The sequence below is a fragment of the Epinephelus moara genome, chromosome 10 (genome assembly GCF_006386435.1).
Source record: "Epinephelus moara isolate mb chromosome 10, YSFRI_EMoa_1.0, whole genome shotgun sequence".
Classification (NCBI taxonomy): Eukaryota; Metazoa; Chordata; class Actinopteri; order Perciformes; family Serranidae; genus Epinephelus; species Epinephelus moara.
Window position 1 is genome coordinate 38,857,962 of NC_065515.1, and position 22,239 is coordinate 38,880,200.

The 22,239-nt window shown below is 40.4% G+C and overlaps 1 protein-coding gene across 2 annotated transcripts in view; it reads left to right on the plus strand.

The window, feature by feature from the left end:
• Nucleotides 1-2,022: 2,022 nt before the first annotated feature.
• Nucleotides 2,023-22,239, plus strand: part of adcyap1r1b (adenylate cyclase activating polypeptide 1b (pituitary) receptor type I) — a 46,576-nt gene continuing 26,359 nt past the window's right edge. For both annotated transcript variants that reach the window (XM_050055089.1, XM_050055091.1), the window contains exons 1-2: nt 2,023-2,359; nt 18,809-18,956. In XM_050055089.1, the coding sequence (XP_049911046.1) occupies nt 18,897-18,956 (60 nt within the window). In that variant the 5' untranslated portion in view covers nt 2,023-2,359; nt 18,809-18,896. The remainder of the gene's footprint in view (nt 2,360-18,808; nt 18,957-22,239) is intronic.

A 22,239-nucleotide genomic window follows, 5' to 3' on the forward strand; every position in this document is an offset into this window, starting at 1 on the left:
CGCGGCTGTAGTGGCTTGAATTTGGTTGGTGTAAACCCCCCAGTTCTGGGTGTCACAGCGGGCTGGTGGCTAGTGGCAGTGTGGGGTCTAAGACTTAGAAGTTCGGCATTTTGGCTGTTGCCATCGTATTTGGGTGAGAGATTGGAGCTGTGGTAGCCCTGCCCTTAAATGGGTGTATCTTTGGGACTTGATCAAATGTAGTAGTTGTCACAGTTGTCATGAATGTTGACATTAACTATATAGAACAAATAACATTTTTTGTACCAGGCTGTAAACATGTTTATTTCTGCTGTAAAGTTGGACATTTTAACATGGGGGTCTATGGGGACTGACTCTGTTTTGGAGCCAGCCTCAAGTGGACGTTCAAGGAACCAGTTTTTGGCATCTCACATTGGCCTCATATTTCAGCCTCAATAGTTGCCGCTTGGGTCTAATGAAGCTCTAGCTAACATTAACAAAATCAATGAGAACATTAAGCTGCAGCTATGAGCCTTGGATTCTGGTTAGCAGAAGGCTAAACTATTAGCAACAATTTTTCTCCAACTCTGAAGCACTTTAAAAATATTGACATGCCTTTTACTCTGTTTATTGTCAGACTCTTTTAGATACGTCTGTTTTCCTTTTTTGGGTTGCTTTGCAGTGTAGGCAGTTGTTGCCAGTGCTGGAATAGCAACTTTTTCCACAGGACTGAATCAGGCTCTTACTGAAGGGATGCATACAAGCATCTGCATTTGTAGAGCAGCCAATAGGAACCCCCTCCCTCTGAAATGACCTGTGATTGGCCAGTCTCCTGTCACAGGCTAGATTTTCTAAATGCTGAAAACAGAGCCAAGAGGAGGCGCAGAATTACTACAGACTAGTTTTCTCTCAGACTACTTGAATTATGATATGCTCAAAGTTCATTATGGGATTTTTACCCAGTGTTGCCAAAAGTAAAGGGTTTGTTTGTTTTACAAAGTTACATCAATTGTTGGATGCCTCCATTTGCCCTCCCAAAAAAGGGGTCAGTTGCCATCAGATGATTCTCCAGGCACTTTGTTTTAAGCATAGTGAGGCCTTGAAGGCCCCTGCAAACTGTGTGATAACATTTATCTGGATCATTTCAAGGAGAGGAATACAATCTTGTTTTCAGACTTGTGAGTCCATTATAAATTTTAAGGCATTCACATAGTACCATGACTGGCTGGTGAATTGTAGAGCTACTATTTACCAAAGTCAACACGTGTCGTCATCCATCTGTTGCACTCCACAAATTTCACAATTTTCTGAAACCGACAATCACTCCCACTTCACACAGCCATTGGCCAGCTGTGCGGAGGCGTGGAACTATATAGGGTTTGAACTTCTCTCTCAAGCTCCCTTTTTTAAAATTCTTTACACAACTGTCTCTTTTCGTATTTGCAACTGAATGCAACACAATTAACACCTTTCAGGTAAGACTGTCACTGTGCCTTTATTATCACCATTTGTACAATTTATCACATTTTACCCCTTTCTTTGACAGCAGGCTTTTCACCCAACCCAGGCTCTGTCAAGGTTTGCCGAATCCTGCACAGATGTCAGAGAGGACTGGATTAAATATATTGATTTTGATGTTATTTATGAGCACAGAAGCCCACGTTACTATCACACTGTCATATTTTTTTTATTTATGTGAGTGAATAAAATGATGATGGTCGCTGTCCGTGGTCCTGATCTCTGCTCTGAATCTGGTGACCTGTTAAAATGACCTTAGGGCCACGCACGCACGCACACGCACACACACACACACACACACACACACACACACACACTGCATGTTTCTCCACATCCCATCCATATCATCTTCTGTGTTGAATCTGCTGTGACTGGATTATTTAACATAACCCATTTATGTCTCACTTCTATCATACAAAATTAGATTTGTGCTTCCTCGCGCGCATGTGTGTGTGAATGTTTGTGTGTTTCAGAGGGAGAGAGAGAGAAGGAGAGAGAGAGAGAGAGAGAGAGAGAGAGAGAAGCCTAGTTGAAATGCGCGGTGCATTCTTCTGTGGAGGGCAAAGCGAGCAGCCATCCGCAGGGCAGCAGAATTGCTCGAAATATCTCCAGTGATCATTCAACCCTCAGCGAGGAAAGGTGAATTCATCCCTCGATCTTCCTGCCAAAGAAACACGTCACATCGTTGTCCTGGTAAGAAGTCCGCAACATTTTATCCAAACTGCCATTCGGGTGGAAGTTGTGTTGCCTGGAGCCACCGGGGAGTCTTGTACCTTCGCAGCCCCGTTTGAGTTGATTTGTCCCCTGCGGAGTGCGCAGCCTTTCATCGGCCCGGAGGATTCACAGAGCAGGGGAGTTACATTTGGAGAAGACCGATACAATGGTAAGATTCTGCAAAAATGTATGAATTAGAATTGTGTTATCTCGAATCAAACATCACGTTTCAGCCCTGAACGTGTCTTGAAGGATGTCTGGGAGGAGGATGGGAGCTTGCCGGGATCTTGCGGCATGTGTCGGTCGGGTCCTTCCCTTCAGCGGCTCCTCACAGCGCGCAGTTTGCAATATTACTGCAAACCCACAAGCATCGAGGATGAGACATGTATTGTATGGGAACATTATAGAAAAACAGCCCATTGATACCCACAACATGCTCTGTAACATACTGATAAGCAGGTAGCCTACGCATCTGTCCATATGCATGAGGAGGCTCAGCCTTCCTTAAGTCTGTTTTGGCGGTTACTAGAATATGATGAAGAGTAAAGAAGGCGCACAAATTATATTAAAGTCAATGCATCATGCTTTTATTGAGACACCAATTTAATTTATGTCTATGTGCCATTTATAATAACAATAATACATGCATTAACAGCACCTAATCCACACACGGGAGGCCTGTAACATCATAGCTTTTGCAGGAAATCAACCGTGCAGCAATAATGTCGACATCACACCTTTGTTTCATGTATTCAAGGATGTAGTATTTGGGCTCCTGCAAGATCTATGAAATACAGGCTTTCGGGTGAAAGCTGTGAGTGACCTTGTAATGCATCCTACTGTCACTGAATCACAATTGGTGCTTTCTCTTGTCTGCTGCTTGTGCTTGGACGGTTTAGAGGTTTTAAAGAGCCGTGAAAAGCCTTCCGATCTCAGCCAACCTTATTCTTTCTTTATCTGCCCTGTTGGACAGAGATGGGCTCCTCTCACTACTTAATGTTTAATGTTCATGTCTGGCCAAAAACAAAACGTGTAAAGGTGTGTGTTTACCTATTGCTGCATGTTTTTTTTGGTAGCCCATATCTCTGGTTTGATTGCTGCAGATTGATTGATAAAAACCAGGCTCATGTTGAGCTATTTGTTTACATTTCTGAATGCTCAGCTGCAGCCTCATTCATAAAGAGTGATGAATGAGTGGCACATCCACCCTGAATCCTGATTCAAGGCCAAACAGGTGCTATATGTGTAGTTTTGTAAAAGACCAGTGATGAGATCAGTGCTTCCACTGAATATCTGTGAGAACATGTTTGAATATCTGAGCGGGTTTATCCTAAAAGTCAACTCTGTGTTTGCAGTTTTTTGTTTAAATTTACAGTTCACATCTGGCTCAACAAACCGCAGAATCCTGTTTAGACTTACTTGACTTATGGGAGAGAAACACGTCCACAATGCTGCATTATGATGTTGCTGCTCTGACAAAACATTTGCAGCATAAGTGTACAAGTATCAGGGAGAAGCTTTTCTTGTCTCTCGGATCTCTGTGATGCTGACATTTAAATGGCCCAATTAGCCTTGTTGTGTTGGCTGGCCTGAGCAGCAGAGGAGGGAGAAAGTGAGGGAGGAAAGGACATTAGGCGTTGGGCCCAGTCTCAGCACGGCAACCTTGTAACACACCCAGTATCACGCATGAGCTGAGTGTCATTTAGCCACATCAGAGATACAGTTATGGATGCTGATGCAAAAAAAAATCGGCACATTATAATGAGTAATGCTGGATTTTATTCCATATGTTTACTTATGGGTTGGGTGCATCATTTTACACACATTTTCCCAAAATTCATATTTAGTATTTTTGGAATATTTGTAATCTCCTTCTCATAGCCAATGAAAAACACCTTAAGGTGAAAATTTGGTTTCATACAATATGGATTTTTTTCTATATCATACCATAGCATCATATAACATAAAATATTATAACACTGAATCCCAAAGTTAATTGCTGAAATCTGGGCATGTGGTGACGTCACTACAAAGAGGTCCAAGCAGAAGAAGCAAGAAACATTAGCAGCCAGATGATCCAAAAATTCAGAATTAAAGTATTTTTCTATTGCTTACTGTGCATGCAATCACATCTCACATTTTCGGTTGTGGCATTATTGTTTGCATAGAAACATTAATATACTAAGCCTACCCTCCTTTACTGCTTAAGTAAACACCAACTGTCTCTTGGCACAGATGGGCCTATCATAATACATGGAAATGTCTGTGTCTCCTAAAACATAAAGTCAGGTTACGCATGTTTGGAGTGACGAATATAATATTTTAGGGTTTGTATAGACTTGTAGTGTTGTGGGACATCACAGTGCTTCATGGAGGTGACCTTTCAATTTGTCTTCAGTCTCTTTGCTCATTTCTGTCATAGCAAGAAAAACACAGGTGTCATTTTTTAACATTAATAATGACTGCATTGTATTTAGATTTGACTATGACCTCTTTTCACTGAATTACTTGGTGCCGGGCCATAATGTGTCATTTATGTGCTGGCACCACAGACACAATGACAATAAAGTTAATTAGGATCCCTTGTTATGGTGGACACATTAATTCCCTGGTCAAAAAACTGTTGTGACTCCATAGGTAGTATAAAGAGCAAAGATGGAGGAGATCCACATGGTGCATGGGCAAACAAACAAACACAGGACTTTCACCCAGGAGACTGCTGTTCATGTCCATGGTGAAACCAAAAGTCCAGGTAGTACTATTTTGACTTTACATGCTTGCATACTTTACGTACTTAGTGACAATACATGAAGAATTTACGTTTTCTTATGACAATTTAACGTACATGATGTTTGTAACAAGTGTTCTTATTTTAAAATTAAAGTGTGTAGGATTTTGTGTTAGCTAGCCGTGAGGTAACTGAAACTTCTCCCATGTACCAAGTGAGTAGGAGAACTATAGTGACAAATGTGAAAACATGAAAATGTGACTGACCCTATATAGAACCACTTTGTGGTTTGTTCACTCTGGGCTACTGTAGGAACAACATGAAAGAGAAACGACTCACACAATTCTAACTTTCAGGTGATTATACACTTATAAAAACATAGCTATGAATATTATATTCCATTTCTGCCAATAGATGCACATCCTAGACACTGGACCTTTAACTAAAACCATTATCTTTTACCAAACCTGACCAGGTACTATTATTATTATAATTATTTAGAAACGTAACAGACTAGTTTTGGTGCCTAAACTGAACCAATCATGCAAATATTACAGCACAAAATTTTAACACATTACGTACCACCACCATGTAATACAGAGTAAGGAGGTCAAGGTCATTTTATACTATATCTGTGAGGTCATCATTTCCCTCCACTAATAATGCATTCATCCTTTCTTTCCCTTTGCACCTCACTGGGTCAGGACTGTCAGTGCTGCCAATAGCCATCATGTGCATCTGCACCAGTTTTATAAAAATAGGGCGCTGTGACTGTCAGATGAATGTAACAGAAACCTAGTAACCTGTATACTACTATGGAGCTTCAGTTATCAGTAACGACAAAGCTAACCTTTTAAAAATAATGCTTTCTCTCTTGTCGCCGACCTGACCAGACATGTTGATGGGAGGTCAAAGTTTTATCCACATCCAGAGCAACAGTAAAGCTGGTCAGTGCGGTTGCTAAGTGGCAATGGACAGGATCATGGCCTGGTGTAGCAGAAATGAGCTCTACCAGGGAAAAGGGCATTTTTCATCAGGTGTCTCTTGCTAAATGTTTAAACCAAAACAAAAGGACATGTTTTTGCATATATTAACATTACAATCCAGCTTTCTATAGCGAGTCATGAAAAGTTAACCGTGTTACACTTGATCTTTGACTTGTAGCCTACAGCAGTCTGAATCCACAGCAGTTAGTTGGCTCTAAAGAGATCATTCGGTCAGTTGGTGCTGGTGTTTAGCAGCGTGGTGCAGCCATGCAGGAGACAACACTGTCTCATTGCTCACTGGGTCATGTTGGGTACCAGAGCAGTCACAGGACTGAGACTGAGGCATCTTTAGCTACACAGCTCTGTCACAACAACCTGCTTCTGCTCCTTTTCTGTGTCATACCTGCTCTGCATGTGATACAGGCTCCTCTGTCCAACACTAACGCCTGTTTTTGTCACCATGCATTAGTAAACTGCAGCACCAAAAGAAGTACTTTCCTAAAAACACAAATACCATGCAGAGTTAAAGTCCTACATTTAAATTTACACTTGAATCTGCATAAGTCAATATTTGGCCATTATGTGCAAAAAACTTCAAAAAGAAAGAAAACTGAAAGAAACACAAACACCACTTGCCTGCCTGCTTATTTGTTGACATGTTAGCAAACAGTTGTCTGCCTCTGCATCAAGAGAACAACATTATTATCCCACTGAAGTGTTTGTGTCCCCTTGATGAAAATAAATCAAGTTTTCACAACTGTCTAGATTCGATATGTTGGACTTTCTTCTCCAACTTTATCGGTCTGCCACCTGCCATGTGGTATGTGATGTACAGTCATTTTGTGAGAGCACAGCTATTGCAAATGGGCATCAACAGGGTGGATGGGAGTGGGACAAACTCAACCATACAGCAAATAGCAAAATATATGACTGAATGATACTGAATGTTAATATCACAGGCAGGTAAAACAAAACAAGTGTTAGCATTAAAATATATTCAAAGTAAAATTGTAAAACTTACTGTGTCCAGTTTTGGAGATTTCTGATCAGTCAAAGAAGGGAATGAAGGACAGAAGAAAGAACATGAGGAAGCTACAATAAAAGGAAGGGGAGTTGGAAGGAAACAACAGGACAGAAACAAGGAGAGGAAGAAGAGTGAAATGAAGATAGAAATAAGGGAAAATATTCAGGAAAGAAGAAAGAAAAAAAAAACAATCATGAGAAGAAATTTATTGACGTTAAAGCAAGAAGTCTTGCAAAATGGAAATACTAAAGTGACTGTTTTACCATGTTCAAATTTCCAAGGCCATTCAGCCTGTTAGTAAGACTTTAGTTAAAGCTTGCTTATGAGATTAAATCCAACATTCTCACAAAGTATGAAAACATTGACTTAAGGTTTATTTAAAGGTTTGTAGGGCAGGTGCATCTCACTGAGAGCAAAGTTACTTCTTAACCTGCTCCATTTCTGACTTCATGTTCTATCCTGTAGCGACATGATGAAATGGTTTTGTTCCAAATTTTGTAAACTTCTATTCATAATGAGCGCCACTAAGCCCCATCAGAATGGTTCACACCCTGAGGCCTATCTTTGGTTAGGTCTGTTGGCAACAAAAGCACTTTGGTTAAAGGGACAGTTCACCCCAAATCCAAAATACATATTTGTTCTTATTTGTAGTGTTATTTATCAATCTAGATATTTTTAGTGTCTGTTACAGAATGTTGGAGATATCAGCCGTAGAGATGTCTGTCTTCCCTCCTATATAATGGAACTATATGACAAAAGATTTGTCAACATTTGTCTCTTTCCAGAGATCATGACCCGGTTACTCATGATAATTCACAGTCCTTGTCATAAGCTCTTTAATGTAGAAACCTTTTTTGTGTGCTTTGAGCACCCCAAGCCTGAGTGCCATCTAGTTCTATTATATTGGAGAGAAGGCAGACATCTCTACAGCTGATATCTCCAACACTCTGCAACTCACACTAAAATATCTAGATTGATAAATAGCACTAAAGGTAAAAAGCAAAAAATGTATATTTGATTTTTGGGTAAACTGTCTCCTTAAGGTTAGGGAAAAAATCATAATTTTGGTCAATGGTTCATAAAGAAAGCTTAAATCACTACTTGCTTTTTCACCATTAAACCAACAACCATGATCTTTATCATGGTTGATCTTTAGTTATTGCCCAACCATAACTATAAAAAGTTTGTCTTTATGCTTCCATAGCTATGAACTGATACTGTTGGACAACAACATATATTTGTTGCCACTAAATGTTTAGCAGGTATTAAGATTCAACATTTTGTGACTTGGCAGATACATTACTTTTTTTTTGTTAAAGAGATTTTTTAGGGCATTTTTGCCTTCAATTGACAGGACAGTCAAGTGTGAAAGGGGGAGAGAGAGAAGGAGTGACATGCAGCAAAGGGCCACAGGCTGGAGCCGAACCCGAGCCGAACAGCCCTATACATGGGGCACCTGCTCCACCACTAAGCCACCGACGTCCCTGGCAGATACATTACTTAGCAGTGTTTCCTCGTAATGTTGTAATCAAACTTATTTCCACACAACATCATATCTCTATTAGAACATAATTGCTGCAGCAAATTACTAGTATGGAAAAACTTCCTCTGGGAGACTTGGTTGCCTCAGTAATACTAACCCAACACACACATTTACATCGCTGCACTGGATGCCAGTAAACAAATCTCACAGTATATAGTTTAGAATAATCCTAAATGGAATCCTGATTAATTGTTTAATATTCTAATAATCAAAAATGCATAACGCCATCATATAATCCCCAATAAAGTTATCAGAACATCATCAATCTTCCACATCAGAGGTGTAACAGTTCACAAAATTTGCAGTCAAGTAGAAATGCAACAGAAATTTTGTCGATTTTTAAATTTTTTAAAAATTAAATTTATTTTATGTTAATTCAGTGTATTTATATATGAAACCCACCATCATGGCATATGATCTCTTTTGACTGTGAACACTGATGGAGCTATAGAAAAAAAAAGGATACATCCAAGGCACTCTTCAAAAATATATAAAAGCTTTAATCACAGGGCTAGTTCATTATGGAACAATAAAAACAGGCTTAAAATCAGCCAACATGTTTCGATCAACACACGGTCTTCATCAGGGCTTAGATGGAGCTATGCCTGAGTGACCGATCTTCTGGGGTGTCTTCTAAGCACCATCTAATATAGAATCATAGTTGTATCAAAACTAACATGATGATTTATTATGGTCTGTCAGAAAAGGGTTTGTGAAGGAATGTTATAACGGGCCTCAGTTTCATTAAACATGTTCATAAAGCTTGCGTTTACCACTACAGAGCAGGGTGTCATGTTTGTGGCTGTAAATGTAAATGTTTGCATCAGTTAGGAATGTCTGCCTAAATACTGTGGGGATAACGTTAGCTTGTCGTTTGTGTTGCTCCTTGTTTTTGTCTAGTTCCACTGACTGGCCGGAGTGAAGTCGACATATCTGCTGTTGTTGGGTAGCCAATGTCACGTACTGTTGGTTTTTTTTTAAATTTTTAATTATTTTTTTTATCCTTCACCCTCTCGCTTTCTAAGCTGAAATTGAAATTGGGTTTCTTTTTTAGAAATAAATCATGTTTTTCATTGCAAGTCAGAAAACATTTGATCACCACAACTTTTTTACCCTTGTTGGACTATGGAGACCTGCTTTTTATGAATGCTCCTGATCAGTTTTTAAAGAAATTGGATACTGTATACCACTGTGCTTTGCGTTTTGTTACTGGTTGCAGCTATCGTGTACATCACTGTTACTTATACGCCATCGCACATTGTCCACCTTTGTATGTTCGTAGACTCTCTCACTGGCTGACTTTTATTTATAAATCTGTTCTTGGACTTCTGCCTACATATTTGTGTTTACACATGTGTAGAAACCTCAGCCGATTTGGCCTGCGTTCTCAGGACATCATACAGGTCCCGAGAGTCAGAACTGAACTGGGCAAAAAGGCTTTTAAATTTTCTGCCCCGTCTACCTGGAACGATGTGCAGAAGGTCTTGAAACTGACACATCTTGTAACTCTGGGGGAATTCAAGACAATTATAAAAGACAGAGAATTAAGTTCAATTGGATCTTGTGATTGCACTGTGTGATCATGTAATCCCACTCTGGTTTTCCTGTAGTGTGTGATCGTATTTTATTTGTGTCTTGTGTGTTTGGTGTAACCATTTTGCTTTTGTACTGTCGTCTTGGCCAGGTCACTCTTGGAAAAGAGGTTTTAAATCTCAATGAGTTTTTACCTGGTTAAATAAAGGATATATATAGTATATATATATATATATATATATATATATATATGTATATATCGCCATTGTCTTCATAATTCACAGGGAAACCAAAGTGGCTCCAAACACCAGACTTGTAGGTTATCAAACTATCGTCTATTATAATGGCGCTACAAACCATCTTGTAAAGAGCTAGCTTAGCATAGCTGCCTCCCAGTGTGTCTCACTGGAGTAGAATGTTTGGTTTGGGGGATAAGCAGGGCAGACAGCATGTTGCCTGTTTCGTTCTGTGGGCTGCCTTGTTGAGCACAGTAACACTGAGAACATTATATTAATGTTTTATTTTTTATTTTATGGGATAGGTCAATGTATCATTTGGTTTGTAATGCATACCTAACAGAAAGCCTCATACCAAACATTTCAACACAGATACATGTATTGTTACGCCCCTAATCAACATGACCAAGAACATCAAACTTTACCAGATTCACTGTGCCTATCAGGCTCTGACACAAGTTCAAGACCATGACTTTGTTACTTGGTTTTATCAAAAGCGTTGGCACCAGAAGACAAACGGACTCAATTGTAAGACTTGATGCAGAGTGATTTGAGAAAAAAATCTTTACTCAAAGCAGGGTTTGGTATAGGGAAGCAGTCCAAAAATTAGGCCAAATTATCCACAAATGCAAGGCAAAGGTTGAAATGTAGGACACTGAAGAACGATCTGACTAACACTATGAAAACATAGGATATAGCTGGAGCTCTCATTGAAACAGGAAAGAAAAACTGCGGAGGGGAGAGGGGAACACACAAATTAAATGGACAAGGAGAGCAGGGTGATTAGACACAGGTCGGACAAATGAGAATGGGGCAGATAAGGTGGGAGACCACATAAAGCAGGAAGTTAGGGCTGGGCAATATGGCCTAAAAAAAGAATCTCTGATTTTTTCACAAGAAATCCGATTCACCCGACCCCAACTGCATGTCAATTCTGTCTCTACATGGTCGCACGTTAACAATCCTCATACTGCCCGGGCCACATTTTCCTGACCGACAATTATAACCAAGCCCGGCCAGAACCTTCAGCGCGGCACAGGATAATGTGTGACGTTAGTTTGACTATTCCTTTATTATGATTTATTTCATTTGATTTTTTTAAACTATTCCTTTATTAGTGTCTTTTTCTCAGTCTCGTGACTACGCAACACCCCAGTGAATTGTGGGAGAAAAACGGGACATAATGGGAGCGAGAAACCAGGGCAGTTTTCATACTTTCTCTATTTCTTTTCCTCCCACTCTCTCTCTCTCCGTCTCTCTGTAATAAGTGTACCTCCCTCTCCCTCCCCCAAATAATGAAGACTAAGTCATGTCTGTGTATATTAATTCCTCCCATAATTCCTTGGGCTAAATATAGAGCCGGAGACATGAGTGACTTACTGTGATATTCGCTGGGAATTAGACAGTCCAGTGCTGGATTAACACATTAGATGATGATTGTTGAAACGGCACATGAAATGATTTGTTCTGTTTTGATCATTTTTCTGAAAAGAGAGGCCGTCAGTGTTGATGTGTAGATGGGAGGCAGAAAGAGAAGAAGAGTTTGGGGTCGAGGGTCTGTTTGTGAGCAGAGGGGGATAAGCTGGTGCATGCCTTTATGCTCCAGGCCACAACAGCTGTCAAAGCCTGACTAGAACATCCTGAGGGACAAAACTGCTCCCAGTGTCCCTCCACAAAACAAACATGAAGGTGGCTCTCTCTTTCTCTTCTCTCTCCCTCCATCTCTTTCTTTCTGTCTCTCTCTAATGATGTGTCTCATCACAGCTTTCAAAGCTTCACTCCTGTCAGTGTGGCAGCGTTATAGGTGAGTGATCATTAAGAAACCCTCGCTTCTCTTTTCCTGCTTATTCCAGAGAGAAATAATTCCTTTTCTCCCGAGAGGAATCGTTTCTCTTAACACATACCCCTCCAACAGCCTTTGCTCTTTTTTTTTCACTTTTCATTTCCTCCTTCATTTAGCTTCCACCCTCTTGGGTGCAACTTTACACCGAGTATTTACTGGTGCTGTCATAATGCTAAAGTAAAGACCAATGTGTAAAGTGTGTGTATGTTTAGTTCACAGAGTGAACATGCTTGTGTGTGCATGTGTGTTTCTTTAATTATGTGTGTGCTCCTCAGACGGAGCATCAAACATTACACACACTCAGGCTGACAGTGTTGAACATGAAAGCCACTGAGACTCATTAAGCTACTGATTACAGCTCGGGGAGGAGAGTCCTGAGCAGCTGCTGTACTAGCACACACACACACACACACACACACACACACACACTCCCTGAAGTTTTTTAAAAAACATACATACACTTGTGAATCCATCATGTATATCCCCGTATATTATTATAGTGTATATTATTATAGTGTGGACTATGTGGAAAATGATATTGTGTTATGTATTAGGTGTATGATGACCGTTTCCAGTTGGTTGTAACCACACTTGTGGACTATGCTTTATTTCCTCATAGGGTTGTACCCAATGAGAAAGACAATTTTAGCTGTAGATGTCATAAGACAGCAACCTTGATCTTCGGTTTTCCAGCGGGCCGTTCGAGCATGTCCGGCTTCTCTGCCGCTGCTACCGGGATACATCTGAGGAGGAGCCGGCTGCTAATGCTATGTACCGGGACACTGCTAATGCTGCTTGCCATGCTGCTAACGTTTGTTTCTCAAAAACATCAGTGGGGTCGATGACCCACCTGCACATGGGCTACAATGTATGATCGAAAATGAATAACAGTTGAAAGTATTCGAAATGTCCATCCCCGTCTAGCTATGATGCTAGTTAGCCAACTTTGGCTAAAGCTTACCTGTCGAGGAGAAGAGTAGCCACTTCGACATCCGATTTCAAATTCTTCTCCGCTTTCAACCGTCTCCACCGTTCAAAAGCATCTCCTATATAGACCCTCGCTTTGCCTCGAGTTTTGTCTTGGCGTTTTTGGGAATCATAACGAGGTCGTTTGGGTTTAGTCGCACCGTCAGCCATTGTAGCTCAGTCGTAACTGTAACTGATGCTGAGACTCTACTGACTGCGTGACTGGTAGACGGCGGTGGGTGGCGCAACAGGCCAAAACACAAATTCAAAACATAAACATGATTTGCAGACCGTAATTTTTTTTTAAATGCGAATATTCTGGCTGTACTATTGTTGTCGATGAGATCAGTATGTTATATTAACATTATTCCTTAGTCTCTGTGACATATTAGGATGATCTGACGACTATTTGCTTTAGATTTCTTACATATAGCTCCTTTAACAAACAAACAAAAAAATCTAGGAACTTACTAGTGGTATTAGAATATGATTAAAAATGAAAGAAGAGTTGGATTTGGATACTATTTGCGATGCAGCCACTTGTATTTATTTATCATTGTGCTTTTCACTCTATAGAAGTTTTGCTGAGCTCTGCTTGTTGTGGTTGTGCCTGATATAATTGTGACTGACTAAACACAACTTAAGGAATATTCACCACGTGAGCACAATATAAATGAAAATAATACAGGTCTAAATATAGTCTCGCGTGACCAGCCTCCCTTACTTCGGAATGGGAGTCTAAGTTTGAGTCTACGTCGCTGTAAATCCTTAATTTCTCCAATCTTGTGGACATTGCAGCTCTGCAATACAGCTGAATCAAATGAAACCATATCCATTTTAATCTCTTCTTGCGATGCACTGAACACTTCCTTTTCTGTTGTACTACGGACAACAATTCGGGGAACAGCAATTCCGGTGAAGCGGGTGTAAGGCAAAGCTAATCAGCCGTTGGTCGAGGGAGTACAGAAGTACATGGATTTGTTTCCAATCACATCACTGCCGCTGGGAGCCAGGGCTAATTCTATTACAACTTTCCTATGGGAATGTCCACAGACGACAGAGTCAACCAGCATCACCGTCACCGGTGTCTGTGTAAGAGACTAGTCTAAAGACAGATTTTAACAAAACTGGGCCACATAAAGCAAGACCTTTGTTGATATTGTACTGAAGTTGTGTTAGAAGCTCTCCCTTTGATTAAATTACCAAAATCAATTGATGTGCAGCAAGCCTTATACTTGTGGGCCTTAAGAGGTCTGGGCGCCTGGGACCTTGGATTGGTTAGAAATATGAGCAAGATTAAGATTATTTTAAAGTGATTTGCTACTTCAGAAAAATAAAATAAAAATGTGGGAGCCAAACAATCACATACTGTATTTGTCATACGCACTTTTTTCTTTTAGCTTATGGCTTAAATAGTACTCCAGTCAGATGCATCTTCTGCATTACTCTGTGTCACTATGAGCCTGTGAACCAACAACAGGGGATGATGCAGTATACTGCATGTGAAGGATTTGCACACAGGTGGTTGAGTGTGAGAGACGTTGGAGTTTGGTCACCCTAGCATCAATCTCTGCAAATGTTCCATCTCACATTCACTTCAAGTGAAACCGGCATCACTGATGACTGGGTTTGAGCATCAAACATCAGTCCTGTGTAATCTTGTTTATTTATTCTTTGGTCAGATAGTTTGTCATTTAATTCGTACTGTAGTTTCCCTCTTTTATTCAAAGATAGTTTGTGTATGCGTTTATTTTTTAAAATATTCCTTAGGCCCAGTGTTCTGCTTCAGTGTGTTCTCTTGGCATTCTCCATCTTTATTCATCTTTGTTTATCTCTGAGCTGCAGATTTGCACGTTCGTCTGGTAGAGACACTGATGCACTGTGGACAAACAGATGGAAAAGTGGAAAATGGACTAGTCATGACTCTAGTATTGTGCCATGACCCTTTTGACACTCCTAGTCTACAAACTGCAGTGTTGCTCTTGCAGTCATGCTGCTCAGTGTTTATTTTATCACCCACATTGGACACTGACATCACATCCTGTTTTGAGGCAAAGTGTGTGGCAGTTGGTCTGAATGGAGGGCTAATGTGACTGTGCATTAAGGGTTCGATCATACAGTAAGTGTGTGGGCTATCAGTTCTGGAGGAAAAGGCTGTTTGAATTCACAGGAATTATTTAAAAATTACTGTTGATTTTATCGTTTGGACGTTTTAGTTTTTCCCACTGGTGTAGCATATTGTTACCATGTAGGATGGGTTCTTTCCAAAGAGCCTTGCGTTCCAATTTAATGGACAGTGCTAGACTACTTTAGCTTTCTGCTTGTTTCTCTTTTCTTTCTCTAAACACACACACACACACACACACACACGCACAACCCTGTACTTCCATACTTGTGTGGACATTCATTAATATAATGCATTCCCCAGCCCCTGCCCTAACCCTTACTCCACCCCAAACCCAATTCTAACCTGAACCTCAAAACCCATGCCTGAAACCTCAAACAGGCCATTGACTTTCCATAAATGTCCTCACTCTCAAGGTCTAAACTCAAAGTGCTTTTCACAGAGGTAGCTGTATAAGCACTCTCTCTCTCTCTCTCTCTCTCTCTCTCTCTCTCTCTCTCTCTCTCTCTCTCTCTCTCACACACACACACACACACACACACACACACACACTGAGGCAACTCCCATTGTGGCAGGGTGTTACAATCAGTGTTGTGGTGATTTGTAACATGAGTTTTTTTTTTTAAATTTCCTCAGAAATGAATTAATGGCAGTTTGTGCTCGAGCACTTACCATGAAAGCTTTTCTATGGAAGAGTATCAACAGCCATTATGGTGGCCTTGGCAAAGCTGCACACTCCCATTCATGTTTTGTCTCGTTCTGTTATTTTTCTGTTGCGTGTGTGTACTTATGTGACTCAGTCTAGCAAAAATATGAATGAAGGTACTGTTTGTGTGGGGCTGTAATGCATTAATATTCAGCTTGCAGGTCTCAAATCTAATGTGCTCAGTTGGCATGTAGAAATGTTTGTGTTTTTAGTGAAAGACAAACTGAAATCTGGGTTGAGTTTCTTTTTCATGAAGGTTCAGTGTGCATATCATTTAAAAACTTAAGTACATTATGAAATCCAAGGGAATCTATTTACAGTAGAGCAGAAGACGAAGCAGAAGGAGGCTCCAGGTCCACGTGGTTCAGTTCTGATCCAAACTCAGCAGCTCTCTCAGCTGTTGCTCCTGACAACGGCAGGAGGAGGGGCTTGCTGCTGGCAGGGTTTTGGTGAAGTAGGAATGCAAAGCTGCCAAGCTCTCCCTGTGGGATGAGGCCCGACTGCTCAGTCCTGCTACTTGGCTTTACTCATGCGAACCCTCCGGGCCTTCAGAGTCAGGCTGCATCCATGAGAACACACAGATACAAGCACATGGGCTCATTACAGACACGCTACTTGACATGCTTGTGTTCACTTAAAAAGCCAATCACTGGATAGGCTGACATTGTCTTTGTGATAGCTGCCTGCAGTTGTTGTGAGTGAAAATTAATTGAAAGGCATTAATGTTTTCAAACTGCATTTCAGTACAAATTCAAAGCAGCACAATTCTTGGGTATGCTAGTCAAAGAGTGGAAATGTCACAGTGACAACAGTCTAATATTTTCATTATCGATTAATCTGCAGATGATTTTTGGGATTATTTTATCAGTTGTTTGGTATATACAGTGTCAGAAAATAGTGGGGAAAATATCACAAGTTTTTAATGATTACCTTAAAAATTCAAGCTGATGTCTCAAAATCCAACCAAAAGTCCACATGCAAAGATACTGAGGTTACGATCAAGAAGAACGATGAGAAGCAGCAAATCCTCACATGTGACAATCTGGAATGTGGTGTGTTTGCCTGCAAAATTACTTAAATGATTATAAAAGCTGTCAATTAACAAAGCAAACTTAGTTGAGATCATTGCCTGACTAATGGATATTTAGCAGGGTATCTCGAAAAACTTTCTCAATAAATTTCTATTAAATTTGATGGGAAATATAGGCTTAGGGCTGAGCACCAAGGCAATAGTTTTTGGTGTTGATCCAGGAATTCTGAAAGGAATTTCCAAACACTGTGAGATAGGGCATGTTTTGTTAACATTTTCAGTTTTTCTTCTCATGATTCAATGCACGTACCTAATGAAAAAAACATTTCTAAATATTTTCTGTGATTAAAATAAGACATTCAGAGGATTGTCCAGAGTAATGTTGTCTCTTATACTGGCACTGAGCAACCAAGACCATTCAAGCTATTCTGGCACGGTGTGAGTGTTTTTTCACAGCAAAGCATGATGAGGTGAAATGAGCTGTTTACCTTGATGACTGGTTGGAGGGGTGCTGTCTGTCACCCGCTTCATCCAACAGCTCACTGTGGTTACTTCTGTTTCTTCCCTATATGAAACTGATTCATTGATGAAATTGTGCCGGCTATGTCTATCTTGTTGTGTTGATTACGTAAGTAATATTGAAGAACAACACTGCTTAAAGCTACTATAGGCAGTTGGGCAAAAATCCCATAATCTTTAGCATATTGTAATTCAACTGGTCTGAGAAAACAGTAGACTTGCACCTCCTCTTGACTCCTCTTGAAAATCTAGCCCATGACAGGAGACACTGGCCAATCACAGCTCATTTCAGAGAGAGGGAGTTGTTCAAAGAACTTTATGGGCACGTACCTTCAGACAGTGGCTGTAGCAACTCAGATTCAGCTAGCAAAAACCCCAGCGCCACCACTGGTGCAGCCACTGACTGAAGGTTTGTCCCCTGATCTGCTGCCTGCTCTCTTGCTGGGGCAGCGGTCCACAGTGACAGAGAGTGAGATGGATGGATGGTGGGGTGGTTACCTAATTCTTTTCTCTTTTGTGGTCTGATTAAAAGAGAGAGAGAGAGAGAGCTGAGCGAATGCGTTGTGTGCAACTCCACAGTGAAATAAGAATAGAAAATCAATTTATGGGAAACACCGGGTTAATGTATGAAGCGCATGAATATGTTCATGGTTGTAGGACCGAAAAAAGAGAGCTGCAAGAGGATGGTGTATTTTCAAATTCTACTTTTTTTTTAAGTTTTTAAGGCCTTTTTCAGATTTCTGCCTGCCCCAGATTTAAGTTCTACTATCTCTCAGACACCAGCACATTGCATTTCCTATACTTTCTTCACAATAAAAGCCTTCTGGGGTTTGCTGGTGGGAAAACAATGCAGCAAGAAATGTTGGTTTGCACCAGAAGTAACTTAAGTCCGATATGACTTAAAACCATCAGTAAATGCTAAAATAGATAATAATTAAAAATAAATAAATGAATAAATAGAAATATTGAAGTGAAACTCCAAACCACAAAGATTCAGTTAGAACCTGATAGTACTGAGCACAGACAGACACACAGACAGACTAAAGACAGAGCTTTCTCTCTGTCTTTCTTCCACTAAATTATCATGAACGACCACTCTAATCTAAATAGATTAAATAAGGAATTGATTACAAGTATCACTTTAGGGCAGACCCAGATCCAGATCCAAATGGAGATTTTCTAAACAATTTGTATTGTTAAAATGTCCCTAAGTGCTCTCCTCTTTGGATTTACCCTACAGAGATATATACACAGTCAGCATTACAGCCACTTAGAGAGAGCTTATATGTAAAATACTCTGTACTCTAATGTAAATGTCTTGATAATGTAGACAAATGTGGATGTCCTGTCTCAATGTCCCACACTCTTGTGTTTCTCAGATCCCAAGGTGAGCTGACGCTGACGTGTTCGTCTGTCCGGCTGTCTGAGCTCGATGTTTAAAGGAAGCTCCTCACTGAGAAACACAAAATGTCTGCTGCTAACATCAGCCCGCTGATCCTCGCCCTCCTTCTCCTCCTCTTACCCTCGGTAAGCTGATTTAAATTGTTTTTCTTTATGCTTTGTTTTTGTACCTTTAAAGGAAAAAATGTCTAATCTCACGTAAGTGTCTGTGTGAGTAATCATACTCACGCACGTGCAGCTCAAACAATCCACATGTGAACAGACTCAGCAACAGGTGGAGCTTTACATGAATAAATGCAGCGAACAGGTGTTGAGGCCTGATTCTCATGCAATTGTTCAGTCGTTCACATGGATAGGGTAACCATATGGAGTGTCTACATCAATAATTTATTGATCAGTGTGTGACAGGAACGATGGATAAGAAGAGATTATCATTTATTCATCTTTTATTCAACACTATTCTTGTCTGTTAAGGAAGGAGAAGGTCTTTGTTTCTCCTCTCCTCTCCTCTCCTCTCCTCTCCTCTCCTCTCCTCTCCTCTCCTCTCCTCTCCTCTCCTCTCCTCTCCTCCCCTCCCCTCTCCTCTCCTCCCCTCCCCTCCATGAAAAGCTGCAAGGAAACTGATCTTTCATTACAGTTGTTAAATGTGAGTCATCACCTGTGAGCTGAAGTGTTGTCTGAGAAACTGGGAGATGAGCTTTAGAGAAGATGGTGGACGACACTAAGTTCTAAAAAAGCGGGAGGCAGACAGGGAAGACTGAAAATAAGTATTTTATATGATATATATTATACTCCCCTTTTTACTGTATATTTTACAGTAAGAGAGACAGAGACAGAAACCGAGCTAAACAGATCTAGTGTGTGGGATTTAGTGGCATCTAGAGGTAAGGTTGCAGATTGCAACCAATTGAAACTTGTCTTGTGTGCCAAGTGTGTAGGAGAACTATGGTGGCCAACGCAAAAAAGCAAACGGCCCTACTAGAGGCAGTGTTTGATTTGTCTGTTCTGGGTTATTGTAGAAACTCTGGGGAATAAAAGGTGCTCCATATGTAGATAATCGACTTATTCTTAACATTCTGAACTCTACAAAACACAGTTATCAGTATCAGGTGATTATATACTAATGAAAACATACTTATGAATAATATATTCCATTTCTACCAATATCTTCCCCTCAATCCTACACACTGGATCTTCAAATCACTATGAAACTGGTTATTATAGAGACTTTAGGGGAGAAAACAAAACATTAATGTACAGCTTTTGAACTACAACATTTAAAAAATCTGGAATTTCTGCCAAACGCATGCAGAGTTTACCCAGCTATCAAGAGATCTGCTGGCTGGCTGATGACTCAACATATGCTCTGCAACAGTGTTTAGCGGTCCCTGGTCAGTCCTCTGTCAGCATGCCTAATGACTCATAGTGCCCGCAAAGTTCTCAATAGAACATTAGGGATTTAATGAGGATGAATTTACGTGAAATTAACGTCATAGATTAAAACCTTGTGGATATTGCTGTCCAGTTTCTTCCCCCTAAATTTGAGGTTTATTGTTAGAGCAGCTGATAACAGCACACCAGAGAGAAGTAACCTTTCTTGATGTGTTAAGAAACATGTGTCATATGTTGGCCTATTTTTGTTCTGTTCCTCTCTTACAGACACATGAGAAGCTTATATTTACAAACCATGCCCCTTAACAATAACGACTATACAATATTAAATTGTTATGCCATAATTGCTACCTGGATTATGTTTAGTGACAATGTTTCTTTCCAGTAGATGACATATTATGCTCTTGTAGCACTCAGATTGTATACTCCCTTTACATATGAAAATAGATAAATCAATTTCATACGTTGTAAATGTCACTGCCCTCATACTTCCATCCTTTATGATGGCACAGATACAGCCAATAGATGGCACTAAAGGGCAGAGTCAAAAGTTTCACACAACAAACAAAGTGACAGTGGAGGTGGCCATAATAATGTACGTTTAAATGGACGTAACATTGTAGATGACGGCCATCTATGAGGCCATGTTATGCATTCCAACGTGTGGACGGAAAATTCTTTTCACTATATTACCGATACGTTGCGTTCCACTATTATTTAAATGTCTTCGTTGTCTCCTACGGTTGTATCTTACTTGAATTATGCTACATCCGTCGTCCATGTCTGCAACTTTAAGGAAACCTTAACAAATGCAGATGAAATGAATGCAGTACCCAAACATCTCCAGTCAAACCATACCTACATTCAATCCTTTTTGCATCGGGGGGAGTATGATTCCTGAGAGTCTCAGCTCCCCACTGGATCTGTGAACTCTCTGTTGCTGCCATCTCCAGAGCCACTCTCCTCTTGGTGAATGGTCAGTTCAACATCTGCCTGGTTGGCATGAGCTAACAGGGCAGCAGCAGAAGCTAAAGTATGGCACCTAGCTGTTAAATTGTCTCAACAACCTCAGCCCAACATCGCAACGTCTCAACTCCGTTGTTTAACCAGTTGACAGGTAATGTTAGCCATGTGATGCTAACAGTTAGCCACGTCATTGTGTGTGGTGTGGCCAGCCGAACTCTGACTACTGTTCCCAAAGTGAAGCTCACACTCCTGCAGCAGCAACTAAACCTATACAGTCTGTGTTGCGCTGAAGTTGACTGCAGTATATGTGACTGAGTTTGAAGTTCAGTGTGCTGAGATGCCACCAAAACAGTCAAAGTTTCGGCTATACACACACACCACTCTATTCACATTATGGGTATCGAATGAAGTACTCTCTTGGTATCGGTATAATTTAAAGAGTATTGGTATCATCATTTTTTGATATCCACCCCTATCCAGAAGCTAAGCCAAAACATTTTCTCACCTGGATATGCACAGAAATTTTGGGTTCATCATAAACTTGCCTCCAAGAGACAGACTCTAAGAGACAGTGGGGATGTTTGTAGTTTTTTGCCAGATGTAACATATCTATTTTTTTCTTTAATTTAACAAACAGAACTATATTGCAGTTCACCCAAACTTGATATCTTCTTAACTCCCAAACTACATTCATGTTGTTGATGTTAGCATCCAGAATTGTATTATATTGAGCTATCAGTGAACACTAAGCATGATACAGTGTAGTTAATTAGCTGGACTAGCTTTAAATATTGTATGAAGCACATACTCAAACTCAGCCATGTACTTGTAGTGTGCAGCTGATCATGCTGGCCATGTACAGTTTGACCTAATTAGATGTAGGGAAGTGATTAAGGGCAGATAGATATGATATAATTAGTCACAGGAGGTTAAACAGCAGAGAAATAACACAGAAACTGTGAAACTTTCCAAGACTCACGCAGTGCACACGCTTTCCTGCTGCTCCCACCAACCCTACAGATAAACTTCATATGCACTTGATCATAATGAC